Source organism: Lepidochelys kempii, chromosome 3, assembly GCF_965140285.1.
Source record: "Lepidochelys kempii isolate rLepKem1 chromosome 3, rLepKem1.hap1, whole genome shotgun sequence".
Lineage (NCBI taxonomy): Eukaryota > Metazoa > Chordata > Testudines > Cheloniidae > Lepidochelys > Lepidochelys kempii.
In genome coordinates this window covers 135,518,864-135,533,496 of record NC_136382.1, presented here as the reverse complement: position 1 = coordinate 135,533,496, position 14,633 = coordinate 135,518,864, and the positions used below count along the sequence as shown (strand labels likewise).

Below are 14,633 nucleotides of genomic sequence, written 5' to 3'. Positions count from 1 at the left end.
ATAATTTCTGACCTGAAAAGGGGGAAAGAAAAATGGCAATTTACTTTAAATGGTTTTATTAAACCTATTTAAGTCCTATGTTGGGGGAGAAAGATCCATTTCTGACATCTACAGGACTTAAGGTAAATTTTTCAAAAATACCTAAGTGTCTTGCCCAAGGTTACAATGAGTTAATGGCAAAGCCAGGAACAGAATCTAGGGTTTCCTGACTCTGTCCATTTTCAAAGTGAAGATTTCCAGCGATACACATGCATTCATTCAGACAAAGGAAGAAACTCCAGACACCCTCCCACTTTCCAAATGCTTTTACAGTGACACTTTTTCCAGAACTTTTTTTGTGATTAGTTGAGAAAAAAAAAACCCACCACATACCTCAGATTTGTTCAGAACCTTTAATTGGCCTATTTTGGCAATGATAAGCTGTCTCACTGTCTCTGGGTTCTTCTCTGTGCCCATCAAAGGGTTATTCTGACAGTGCAGTGACTGCAAACATTGTAGTTTATCAAGCTCATTGATAAACGACCACTGGAGTGAAAAGGGGAAAGAATTGCAAAACTGGATTTTTTTAAAAAAAGAAAAATGTCTGAACAAAACAGCACACAGTCCTGACAGACTCTACCCACACAATGACCATCATCAGTGACACTTCTCTTCTGTTAGCCGACCCTAATCTTTTTTTTTTGTTTGAATTTCAACACAACCTACTTTACTGAATGCCACTTTCATCTTACTTCACTTAGCTTATAAAAATGAAAGACACCTTTGAAGGAACTGAAAGATAAACCGGTGGCAAAGCAAACAGGACATGCAGGGAGTGTTCAGTGGGTGTAAATTATTGATGCATATTAGAACATCAGCATTCCAGAAAGGCTTTCTGTTCATTGTATGTAGAGATTCCTGGAATTGAGGTGTAAGCTTGGCCTAGATGTGACATTGCTTTCCATGGCACAGTTCAATTATTTTGAGGGCTTTCTGTCCATTTTAATTTTGAAGTGCCTCCTAGCCAATGCATTCAGAGCATGACTGGCTATAGAAACCCATTAATTTAATATTATACTGGGGGATCACGTGATGCAAGAGGTAGCAATGTTCTGTGCAGGGTTAGATGGTGAAGAGAGACTAGAATTGCAGGGAATCATGCTGGAGAAGGTACAGCAGGGGCCTAGGCTAGGTCTACACTGCAATTAGAAATCCAGGGCTGGCGCATGTCAGCTGACTCAGGCTCCTGGGGCTTGGGCTGCAGGCCTGTTTAACTGCAGTGCAGATGTTTGGTCTCGGGCTGCAGCCTGAGTTCTAGGAGCCTGTGAGATGGGATGGTCCCAGAGTTCAGGCTGCAGCTGGGCCCAAACATCTGCACCACAATTAAGCAGCCCCATGAGCCCGAGTCAGCTGGCACAGGCCAGCTGCGGTGTCTAACTGCCATGTAGACATACTCTAACAGAGCAGGTTAGAGACAGATGATCAGGGTCAAGATATGAAAGGTCAACTGAAAAGAGAAAGTTTGTAACATAGGGTCATGGATGATGAATTGATGAGGAAAAAAATAAAGGTCTAGGAAGGATGAGCAGGTACAGCATGCATGTGCATAATGTATAAATTAAGAAGGGATAGGAAAGTGGAGTTCAGGAATTAGAGATAGTTCAGCAGATTTGGCCTCTTGATGACTGAGTTTAAAGAAGCTAGGTAAGTGAATAAGAGAATTTGAGATGAAGGCAGATTATGTTATGGGTAGGCTGAAAAGTGATAGGGTTCATTTGAACTTAACATTTCCAAGCTCTCAAACCATGGAGAGGGATTGGAAAGAGCAATGTAGCTGTGACCTAAAGATAATTACAGTAGGCGTTCATTAGTAGCACTATATCAGTGCCCTTTTGCTATGTTACTCCTAAGCAGCTGTTGCTGTTATGGGGAGTGTCGACAATTCATAGTAGTGAAAGTGTTCCTTGGGGAAATGGTGCTTGTACGTGGCGGTTGCTCTTACAAGGTGTTGCTGCAAACAAGCATCTATTGTATTATAATGCCACTTCTGGAACATGAGCATTTGTATTTAATTTTAATTTATCAGACAAGAGATCCAATTCATTCTCAACATGTACATTTAGTGAGCAATGATTTTGCCAATTTCTAACTACAATTAAGTTAATATATCTATATAGAAAATACAAGCTTTCCCAATAATTTAAAAGGGCACCCAAACAGTAGCAGTGCATCTATACTCCCTAGCAGTCACCTGATTCCTATCCAACTTAATGCTCAAGGAACTGCACATCAGGCGTGATCATATTTTGTCATTGGTTTAGCTTAATGAATCATTTTAACCACAAGAACATTGTAATCCTTAAAAGAATAATTCAAATCAAAGAAACATACCTCTCAGGATACAACACTTTCTTTTGGTATCCTGTAAGCCTTGCTATCAAAGGTCACGTGGTCCAGTTCCCAATTAACCTTTGAGTAAATTGGAACGACAACCTCAAAGCCCAACCCTGAAAAGTGCTGAACATCCTCTACTTCCACTAAAGAGACGATGCCCCTACCACATTATGGGGGCACTAGGACCCAGGTGGTGCCCCTCACATCTGACCTCAGGGGAAAACTGCAGAGAGGAGCCAGCCAAAGACTCCAGCCAGTTGAGGAAGAAACAGCCAAAGCAGGGACCTCTAGGCTACACTACACTACAAGAAGGATGTGGATAAATTGGAGAGAGTCCAGCGAAGGGCAACAAAAATGATTAGGGGTCTAGAACACATGACTTATGAGGAGAGGCTGAGGGAGCTGGGATTGTTTAGTCTGCAGAAGAGAAGAATGAGGGGGGATTTGATAGCTGCTTTCAACTACCTGAAAGGGGGTTCCAAAGAGGATGGCTCTAGACTGTTCTCAATGGTAGCAGATGACAGAACAAGGAGTAATGGTCTCAAGTTGCAGTGGGGGAGGTTTAGATTGGATATTAGGAAAAACTTTTTCACTGTGAGGGTGGTGAAACACTGGAATGTGTTACCTAGGGAGGTGGTAGAATCTCCTTCCTTAGAGGCTTGACAAAGCCCTGGCTGGGATGATTTAACTGGGAATTGGTCCTGCTTCGAGCAGGGGGTTGGACTAGATGACCTTCTGGGGTCCCTTCCAACCCTGATATTCTATGATAGGCATTCCAAGAATTTCCTACAGTTGAAACTTTCTCTGCTCACTAGCTGTTTGCTCAAACACTCCCTCTCCCTCAGTCTCTCATCTTAGCTTCACTCCACACCCACCCCTCTCACTCTCTACTCCCTTGCCCCATCCCCTCGCCCCCTTCCCTTTTCTTTCCATTTAGCTAAATCCATCCTAAATAAACCACCCCCCTCCCCCCCGCCCCCCCAAAAAAAATCATGAAACTAACCTGCCATTTGCCACCATCACATTGTTCACTCTGCTTCCCCCACCCTGTGTCAGTCTGGTCTAATTAGCAGATAAGCTCGGCAGGGCAGGGCAGGGCCTCTGCCTGCACAGTCTGAACACTCCTGGCTGGCCTATAGGCACTACCATAATAATAACTGTAACTCATTATTAATCAATCATGGTTAAGTGAACTGGAGAGGAGGACATAAAGCACCTTTCAGCATGGGTCCCTTCTAGGGTTTTCGATTAATCGCAGTTATCTCACGCGATTAACTCAAAAAAATCAACTGCGATTAAAAAAATTAATCTTGATTAATTGCCGTTTTAATTACACTGTTAACAATAGAATACCAATTGAAATTTAAATATTTTGGGTGGTTTTTTTTACATATTCATATGTATGGATTTACAACAATTACAACACAGAATGCAAAATGTACAGTGTTCACTTTTTACTACAAATATTTGCACTGTAAAAAAATGATAAAAGAAATAGTATTTTTCAATTCATCTCATACAAGTACTGTAGTGCAATCTCTTTATCGTGAAAGAGCATCTTACAAATTTAGAATTTTGAGTTACATAAATGCACTCAAAAACAAAACAATGTAAAACTTCAGAGCCTACAAGTCCACTCAGTCCTACTTCTTGTTCAGTCAATTGCTAAGATAAACAAGTTTGTTTACATGTACGGGAGATAATGCTGCCCGCTTCTTATTTACAATGACACCTGAAAGTGAGAACAGGTGTTTGCATCGCACTTTTATAGCTGGCATTGCAAGGTATTTACGTGCCAGATATACTAAAAATTCATATGCCCCTTCATGCTTCGGCCACCATTCCAGAGGACATGCTTCCATGTCGATGACACTAGTTAAAAAAATGTGTTAATTAAATTTGTGACTGAACTCCTTGGGGGAGAATTGAATGTCTCCTGCTCTGTTTTACCCACATTCTGCCATATATTTCATATTATAGCAGTCTCGTATGATGACCCAGCACGTTGTTCATTTTCAGAACACTTTTACTGCAGATTTGACAAAACTCAAAGAAGGTACCAATGTGAGATTTCTAAAGATAGCTACAGCACTCGACCCACGGTTTAAGACTCTGAAGTGCTGTCCAAAATCTGAGAGGGACGAGGTGTGGAGCATGCTTTCATAAAAGTCTTAAAAGAGCAACACTCCGATGTAGAAATTACAGAACCCGAACCACCAAAAAAGAAAACCAACCTTCTGCTGGTGGCTTCAGACTCAGATGATGAAAATGAACATGTGTGGGTGCGCGCTGCTTTGGATCGTTATTGAGCCGAACCCGTCATCAGCATGGACACGTCCTCTGGAATGGTGGTTGACGAATGAAGGAACATATGAATCTTTAGCTCATCTGGCACTTAAATATCTTGCAACACCAGCTACAACAGAGCCATCTGAACACCTGTTCTCACTTTCAGGTGACATTGTAAACAAGAAGCGGGCAGCATTATCTCCTGAAAATATAAACAAACTTGTTTGTCTGAGTGATTGGCTGAACAAGAAGTAGGACTGAGCAGACTTTTAGGCTCTAAAGTTTTAGATTGTTTTGATTTGAATGCAGGTTTTTTTTGTACATAATTCTACATTTGTAAGTTCAACTTTCATGATAAAGAGATTGTACTATAACTTGTATTAGGTGAATTGAAAAATACTATTTTGTTTTTTACAGTGCAAATATTTGTAATAAAAAAATAAATATAAAGTGATCTCTGTACACTTTGTATTCTGTGTTGTAACTGAAAACAACATATTTGAAAATGTAGAAAACATCCAAGAATATTTAAATAGTATTCTATTATTGTTTAATCGTGAGATTAATATTTTTAATTGCTTGACAGCCCTAGTCCCTTCATATCCTTTTTCGGGAGAGTATACGTATAATAGGTCTTTTGTACACGTGCCTTTCACAAAAGCAATGATGATGCAATTTCCTTCATCAAATAAGAAATGTGATAAGCTGGTAGCACAAGACTAATGTTTCACTTAGAAAGGCAATGGAGAAAACCATGAATAAGAACTTAAGAATGGTCAGACCAATGGTCCATCTAGCACAGTATCCTGTGTTCCAACAATGGCCAACAGCAGGTGCCCCAGAGGGAATGAACAGAACAGGTAATCATCAAGTGATCCATCCCCTGTCGCCCATTCCCAGCATCTGGCCCAAAGAGTCTACAGACGCTTCAGAGCATGGTTTTGCATCCCTACCCATCCTGGTTAATAGCCATTGATGGACCTATCCTCCATGAACTTATCTAACTCTTTTTTGAGCCCTGTTAGAGTCTTGGCCTTCACAACATCCTCTGACAATGAGTTCCACAGGTTGACTGTGCACTGTGTGAAGAAATACTACCTTTTGTTTTAAACCTGCTGCCTGTTAATTTCATTCGGTGACCCCTAGTTCTTGTGTTGTGAGAAGGAGTAAATAACATTTCCTTATTTACTTTCTCCACACCAGTCATGATTTTATAGACCTCTATCATATCCCCCCTTAGTCGTCTCTTTCCCAAGCTGAAAAGTCCCAATCTTATTAATCTCTCATCATATGGAAGCTGTTCTTATACACCTAATCATTTTTGTTCTCCTTTTCTATACCTTTTCCAATTCCAATGTATCTTTTTTGAGATGGGGTAACCAAATTTGCATGCAGTGTTCAAGATGTGGGCATACCATGCATTTATATAGAAGTGTTATGATATTTTCTGTCTTATTATCTATCCCTTTCCTAATGATTCCCAACATTCTGTTTGCTTTTTTGACTGCCGCTGCACACTGAATGGATGTTTTCAGACAACTATCCACAATTACTCCAAAATCTTTCTTGAGGGGTAACAGCTAATTTAGACCCCATCATTTTATATGTATAGTGGGGATTTTTTCCCCCAATGTGCACTACTTTGTATTTATCAACACTGAATTTCATCTGCCATTTTGTTGCCCAGTCATGGCAACTCATGAGACTTTTGCTTTCTGAGTAATGACAAGTTTCTTATTTGACTGCATTTCGGTAACTTGGGAGGAGAAAATAGTATTGCATAGGACAAGCAATTTAGAAACCAGTTGGGCTTAACTTTCTGGTGCCTCTCTAACTGCCAGAGAAAGAAAACTGGCAGAAAACAGCAGCCTGTATCAAGAGGCTAGACAACATCTGACGAAGGCCTTTGTCCTCAGCCTCAAATACATCATCACTGGAGGAAGAATAAAAGAGTAAACATTGCTAGCCACATGACACCATTGCTTGGAATGGAGAAAAGAGTAAAAAACAAAACCACATCACCAAAACACTACTGTTATTAATGCTAAAGCCACAATTCTTCCCACACTAAACTGTGCAAGTCTCTAAGATTTTAGAATCGCAGTCCTTACCTGCTTTTAACTTCTTGTCCCAGCTTCAAATTGAAATTGTTCAATGACTGAGTAATAGTACGTGGCACTACTAACTGGGAGAATCATGATTCAGGCTCATACTTCAAACAAATGGACAGTATCACAGAGCTATTCTGCAGAAATGGTAAATTCATCTATCTCACAGTCCTCCCATATGACAAGTCAGACACCGTGGGAAAGACCTACACTATACTAGACAAGTCATGGATTCCAAGGAGAGAAGGGACCATTGCAATCATCTCATCCGACCATCTGTATAACACAGAACTTCCTCAAAATAATTCCTAGAGCAGATCTTTTAGAAAAAAAACATCCAATCTTGATTTTAAAACGGTCAGTGATGGAGAATCCACCATGACCCTTAGTAAATTGTTCCAATGGCTAATTACCCTCAGTAAAAAAATGAACACCTTACTTTCAGTCTGAATTAGTCTAGCTTCAACTTCCAGCCATTGGGTTGTGTTATGTTTCTCTGCTAGACTGAAGAGTCCATTATTAAATATTTGTTCCCCATGTCAATTCTTATAGACTAATCATGTCACCCGTTAGCCTTCCCTTTGTTAAGCTACTTAGATTCAGCTCTTTGAGTCTATCACAGGCATAGTTTTTAATCCTTTAATCATTCTCATGGCTGTTCCTGAACCCCTCCAATTCCTCAACATCCTACTTGAATTGTAGGCACCAGAACTGGACACAGTATAGCAGCAGTAGTTGCACCAGTGCCAAACAGAAGTAAAATAACTTCTCTACTCAGAATCAAAAGTCCCGTTTGTGCATCCAAGCATCCTATTAGCTTTTTTGGCCACAGCACCACACTAGGAGCTTATATATTCAGCTGATTATCTACCGTGACCCCTAATCTTTTTCAAAGTCACTACTTCCCAGGATAGAGGCCCCCATCACGTAAGTATAGCCTACATCCTTTGTTCCTAGATGTACACATTTACATTTAGCTGTATTAAAACGCATATTATTTGCTTGCACCCAGTTTACCAAGCAATCCAGACCGCTCGAATCAGTGACCTGTCCTCTTCGTTATTTACCATTTCCGGGTCATCCGCAAACTTTATCAGTGATGATTTTATGTTTTCTTCCAGAGCACAGACGGGACACTGTCTAGACAAAATTCTGTTTTTCCCTTCACCAGTTATATCTATTTCTAATATCACCGCCGTGGACTATTAACACTGAAAAACCATTTTCAAATCCAATATAAATTTTTCACCATTTGTTTGTTTACTTTTTGCAATTCACTGAAGCACAAAACAGTGAAACTCTATAGGTCTATCAATTTAACTTTCAGGTACTCAAGCACTAGAAGAATGCTGAAGTGTTTGGGTTCCATTCATTGCATGGGAATGGCTAAAGGCCAGAAACAGAGTTCTCTGCAATGTATTTAATAAATAAATAAACAAATCAATCCTCTCTGGTAAAGCTGAGTTTTGAAAAGCTTTTTAAAAATCTAACTAAAGCTAGATGTTTGTCAAAGAATTTGACATAGGCTTTTTCCCATTACATAATACATAATCAGAGAAAATGAAAAAGCAATTTTACAAATTCTTGTTAAACAAAAAATTAAAGTAATGTGAAAGTCACCAAAAATCTTTCTTACTTGCAATATTTTATTGTCATCTACTGCAAGACGTTGTAATAACGGAAACATTTTAGTCTTGCATCCTAGGAAAAGGAGAATAAATTTAAAAGACATCAGTGAAGATCTAAATTTAGAAATATAATACAGTGCTTACTTTACTTACCAAATCCAACATCAGGAAAGCGTATAGAAGAAATTCCAGTGTTTGAAAGAATTAGTTGTTCTAATCTGAAATTTAGAAGTTAAAGTATGTCTGTTAGAAAGATTTTAGTAAAAATACTAAAGTTTTTATGTGATACAACCCATGTTAACTTTTTGACAGCAAGCCTTGTGATTTATAGAACATTGTTACCAACTTCACAGCTGGTAACCAAGTTTAAAAGGCAGTTTACAGAAGGACAGCAGTGGAGTTCCAAGCTTTCAAAATGGCAGCTTGCTTTGGAGGTACTAATCTTCAGAATGGCTTGATTTTTTCTTTAAAATAGTTTACTGCTCCCTTCCCTTATGGGCCTTATTTTTGGTATAAGTAACTTTGCAACTTATCATTTATCAGGTTCCACATATTTGAATGGATACAGAAGTAGATGAAGTTGAGTAGGGAGAAAACAGTATTTTTTCCTAAATCATATACCCAAGTGCAAAGTGGCATTTCACACCAGCTCAGCACTGTAACTACCAAGATGCTGCTGTGCAGGAATCTATGGAACAAGATGTTATCGCTACAAAAGATAACCTAAACCAAAAAAAAAGGCACTTTAAATTCACAAAGACAACATCCACACAAGGAACAGCAGCAGCAAATAATTATACTAGTGTAGGTATGTTGGTAAATACCCCAGTGTGGACAAACTCTTCGGCTTGGTCTATACTTAAAACTTGTATTGGCATAGCTACTGCAGGATGTGAAAAAACCACGCCCCTGACTGACACAGCTATGCTGACAAAATCCCTGTTGTAGAAGCAGCTATGCTGACAGAAGAGGGCGTCTGTTGGCATAGGTAATGTCATTCGCGCAGATGGTGTTCCTACACCAGCAGAAAAACTCCTTCTGTTGGTGTAAACTACATCTACACTAGGGGGTTATGCCAGCATAGCTATGCTGACATAGGCTCTGTAGTCTAGCCATCGTCCTAGTGTTAACTGGGAAAGGAGCAGGAGGTGGGTGGAAGTACCTTCTTCCGTGCGATCGTAGGGATTAAAAGTGAGGCTCTGCCTCCATCGCACTCTAATCACTTTTTTTTTTAGAAGGAAGGAGAGAAGAGAGGAAAAATCTTGTGGGATCCTTTCATGTCCATGGCTAAAAGACAAGAGCTGCCAGCCAATTAAACATTCTTGGCTACATGGCCACCTATAAAAATCTTCTCTGATTGACTGCATCCCAATTAGAATAGTAATCCATTCAGTGTGTTGCCCAACCTCATTTCCCAGAATCAGATGGACATATAGGAAGGGAGGAAGGTCATATGCAGTTATTTAATGCATTTAATAACAACTGGCATTATGTATCCACTACCAAAGAATTGCCCCCCTAAATCAGGAGCAATCTCCAAAGCTCCTTATCATAGGAAGCCCATACAGGTTCTAAGAGCTAGTTGCCCTGAAAAGGGTTTTCTCTAGGATATGGCTCTATAATTGCAATATCTGAACTTCAAACTGTTGTGTAAAAAAAACCAAAAAACACACACACACTAATTCCATAAATATCTTAATAAAAACATGCTTTAATTAAATCTTAAAATAAAATTAAATCCTTCCCCAGATTATGTTAAATAGTTCAGATACTCTTCACAAAAGAGCAAAAAAACCTTAATTTTCAAAATTCTGTAACCTTCACTACCAAGGCAATATTATCATGCTTCAAACCACTAAGCATATGTGAACGAATCAATTTACAGAGCATGACAAAATTTACAGTAAAAGTTCTTTAACAATTACCTGGGAAGATATGCTATTAGCTGCAGTTGACTTCCATCAATTAATTGGTTGTTTGAAAGGTCTAACAATTTCAAGGTCTGTAGAACGTTAATGGGTCTGTAAGCATTACAAAAAATGCAATTATGTTTTTAAATTGTTTTAAAATATTTACATTCATATACACACAACTGTATAATAAAATCAGTGTGTTCACACACAAGTGTCCCAGATCACACAAAATCTCCTTTGCAAGATTACCATGGTAATGGTAATTTAACCCACAACTGGAATTTAGTTTAATTTTTATCAGACATGTCATATAACTTTATGCATACAGGATATTAATCACAAAAGGATGACTTTAGCATTTAAAGCTAAGCCTCATACCTTTCTAAAACTGTAATATCATTGGAAGCAAGGTACAATTCTTCAAGTGCTGGCCACCCTGGAGCACACAGAAGAACCTAATAGGAAAACTTCATTTAGTATTAGTAGTATAACTGTATATATGCCAGAATCTGTGCATCATATAAATTTTACTTAAAACACATTCAAAGTATGCCATAACTATCTAAAATAAGCTATCTGGAATACTGTTTATTTCAGGTTTCAGAGTAGCAGCCATGTTAGTCTGTATCCGCAAAAAGAAAAGGAGGACTTGTGGCACCTTAGAGACTAACAAATTTATCTGAGCATAAGCTTTCGTGACTAACAAATATATTTGAGCATAAGCTTTCGTATTTTATTTCAGTAACCCTTCCTATTTAATAGTAACTATACCTCTGATCCTGTATCTCATCTGCTAGTACAGATAGATGGTAGTCACTAGGATTCCACACAGCTACAGGATTCACTGTTACTGGACTGGAATCCATATTTCAAAAAGAAAAGGCTGCAGGGGAACCGACAACATTGCCATTTAAATTGTAACTTCAGGATAGTGTCACCCATCTTCCCCCATTCTGTGAACCACCATTTTCCATTTGGATTTTCATGTTTGGTTTACAAAATCAAGAACTTGGGAAAACTCTAAGGTTAGCCAAACAAGGCTTTTTCTAAGATATCGGGCTCTGAAAAATCTCCACTATTTTCAGTGGAACTATGCCAAATTGGCTTAGCCTAGAAACCTCAAGATTTTATTTTAGTCCTGGATGGGATCTAATGCACAGTATTATTTCTGATAAAGGCAGGTTGACAATTTAATCTGTCACTTTTAGGCCAGGCTTATGCTAGGGAAAACGCCCACTGCTGATAACCCTCGGCAGCAACAAGTCATCTTCCTAGTGTACACAAGGTGTAAGACGAGGGTAACTAACAGGAAAAGCAATTTGCACGTTTCCATGCATGGAAACAACTCAGACTTTCATTTTCCTATGTTGTATCTGAGTTCATAGAAATAGGCTCTATACTACCAGATGTTTGTCTGCTCCTTTATAAATACAAGCATATTAAAACACCTACTATACAAAGTGATGCCAGAACCACATTTCATAAAGAATCTCAGTATGGTTATATCAAAGTGGGTCAGTCACATAAAAATAACTTTAAAAAAGTCAGTGTTCTGATCTATATTAGAAAAGTTGCACCAGTATAACAAACTGAAAATCAGTTTGCACAAACACACACCCCTAATGCAGACACATTAGAACCAGGTTAAACTTCAGATAAACTAAACCTATTTAATTCAGTAATTTACCAAGTTACCAATTTAACCTGGTTTAAGTGCGTCCGCATCAGGGTTTCATGCCAGTGTAACAAGAATTTTAGACTGATTTAATTATACCGGTGCATCTTTTCTCTAATATAGATCAGACTCAGTTTTGGAAGATTATATGATCTAGTGTAACACCCTTACACTAAGTGTAAGCCCTTATTATGTTTTTACTGACCCATGTAACCAAATGACTAACAAATAAAAACAATTTACTTCATAAATGTAAGAAGCTCATTACCTCTGCCCATGTTACTCCAGTTCGATTAAGTGCCAGAACCCTCAATTTACTAAGTGTACAGGTTATAGAAGCAGATGGAAATTTCATCTTGTTTTCACTGTATAAAAAGAATAAACAGGTTCTTATTTCTACAGCATAAAACTAAATCACCAATTTAGAATTTCATATTTCAAAACAAAAAGGAACACATAAGATTAGAGAGGCACATTGTCAAGGACTTTATATATTTAAATATTTTCCAACCTATTTAGAAAAATGCCTTGGTAGTTTGAGTGCAAATTCTTTCCTTGCAATTAGTTAAAGTACTGAATTCCTTGCAATTTAGTTAAAGTACTGAAGCTGAAGGGGTTAGTTTAAGTACTGAAGCATTAAGGTGGGAAAAAGGAATTATTTGTTACCAGAAATAAAAGTGACAAGTCAAATGTTGGGCCTATCACCCTTGACACTGTATCTTAGGAAACAGATTAAAATGAGGGTTGCCGCAGGAAATTCTTAAAGAGATTCATCTTATGACAAAATGTCATAGAGATTACCAGACCTACCCCACTCAATGCTCCAGTAAAGGATCTACATTAATTTGTCATTTTGTTAAAAATGTCTTTTTTATTGTTAGCAGCTAGACTTTGTATTGTACACTATTGGAAAAATGCAACTCCTGCTCCTATGAAATAGCGGTATAATAGAATATGGGCTCTTCTTGTAATGGGAAAGCTTTCACACCAGATATGTACACAAGAGAAGCACCAAAAAGAGGATAGGTATTTAGAAACTTAGCCACCCTTTTTAGCATACTCAGAACAGGAGGACTCCCCTATCAGCAATCCAGAATCTTTAGCCAGGTTCTTTCAATACCTTGTAAGAACATAAGCACGGCCATACTGGGTCAGACCACTGGTCCATATAGCCCAGTATCCTGTCTTCCAACAATGGCCAATGCGAGGTGCTTCAGAGGGAATAAACAGAACAACTAATTATCAAGTGATCCAACCCATCATCCATTCCCAGCTTCTGGCAAACAGAGGCTAGGGACACTTCAGAACATAGTTTTGCATCCTGAATAACTAATAAGTAACGTTCAGTGTAGTATGCTAAGGTTTTATTTTAACTTTGCCTTAATAAACTAATTTTTTAAAAAAAATTAGAACTAAATAGTATGCATAAATGCCAGAACATTGATAAAATAAGGATTTTAAGGACTCAGAGCCACAGAAAAATGCTGACATTAAAGAGCTTATTCATGGTGCCATAGTGTCCTTAAACTAACTCTAGGTCCTATTTCCCTCCAAGCATTTCTTTCCTCTGGGCTTGCATACAGAGGGAAAATTACCAGAAGAGCTATGTCAGTACAGCAGTATAGATATGCAGGTAAATCTCCCCATGTAGACAAGCATTTAGAGATTTGATAGCAGGGGCTTCCCCAGTTTTCATCTACTCTCACCCTCCCCGCACCAGAATTGTTTTTACTACAGTTGTGTATCTACTTCCAACCTTTTTAAAAAAAATTGACAACTTCTGACAAAAGGGACAAATAAATCCAAAAATTCTGTTTGTGTCATAAGCACCATTTCTATACAATCCATTTGAATCATAACTCCAAAAAAAAGAAAAGGAGTACTTGTGGCACCTTAGAGACTAACCAATTTATTTGAGCATGAGCTTTCGTGAGCTACAGCTCACTTCATCGGATGCATACCGTGGAAACTGCAGCAGACTTTATATATACACAGAGAATATGAAACAATACCTCCTCCCACCCCACTGTCCTGCTGGTAATAGCTTATCTAAAGTGATCATCAGGTTGGGCCATTTCCAGCACAAATCCAGGTTTTCTCACCCTCCACCCCCCCCCACAAATTCACTCTCCTGCTGGTGATAGCCCATCCAAAGTGACAACTCTTTACACAATGTGCATGATAATCAAGTGGGGCCATTTCCTGCACAAATCCAGGTTCTCTCACCCCCTCACCCTCCTCCCAAAAACCACACACACAAACTCACTATCCTGCTGGTAATAGCTCATCCAAAGTGACCATTCTCCCTACAATGTGCATGATAATCAAGGTGGGCCATTTCCAGCACAAATCCAGGTTTTCTCACATCCCCCCAACCCCCATACACACACAAACTCACTCTCCTGCTGGTAATAGCTCATCCAAACTGACCACTCTCCAAGTTTAAATCCAAGTTAAACCAGAACATCTGGGGGGGGGGGGTAGGAAAAAACAAGAGGAAATAGGCTATCTTGCATAATGACTTAGCCACTCTCAGTCTCTATTTAAGCCTAAATTAATAGTATCCAATTTGCAAATGAATTCCAATTCAGCAGTTTCTCGCTGGAGTCTGGATTTGAAGTTTTTTTGTTTTAAGATAGCGACCTTC

The 14,633-nt window shown here is 38.7% G+C and overlaps 1 protein-coding gene across 1 annotated transcript in view; it reads right to left on the bottom strand.

Moving 5' to 3' along the window:
* Nucleotides 1–14,633, bottom strand: part of TBCE (tubulin folding cofactor E) — a 58,035-nt gene that overhangs the window by 8,649 nt on the left and 34,753 nt on the right. Inside the window, exons 7-12 of the mRNA XM_073338150.2 lie at nucleotides 12,255–12,351; nucleotides 10,690–10,766; nucleotides 10,324–10,419; nucleotides 8,552–8,616; nucleotides 8,407–8,471; nucleotides 373–525 (exon numbers count right to left, since the gene is read on the bottom strand). Coding sequence (XP_073194251.1) covers nucleotides 373–525; nucleotides 8,407–8,471; nucleotides 8,552–8,616; nucleotides 10,324–10,419; nucleotides 10,690–10,766; nucleotides 12,255–12,351 — 553 coding nt within the window. The remainder of the gene's footprint in view (nucleotides 1–372; nucleotides 526–8,406; nucleotides 8,472–8,551; nucleotides 8,617–10,323; nucleotides 10,420–10,689; nucleotides 10,767–12,254; nucleotides 12,352–14,633) is intronic.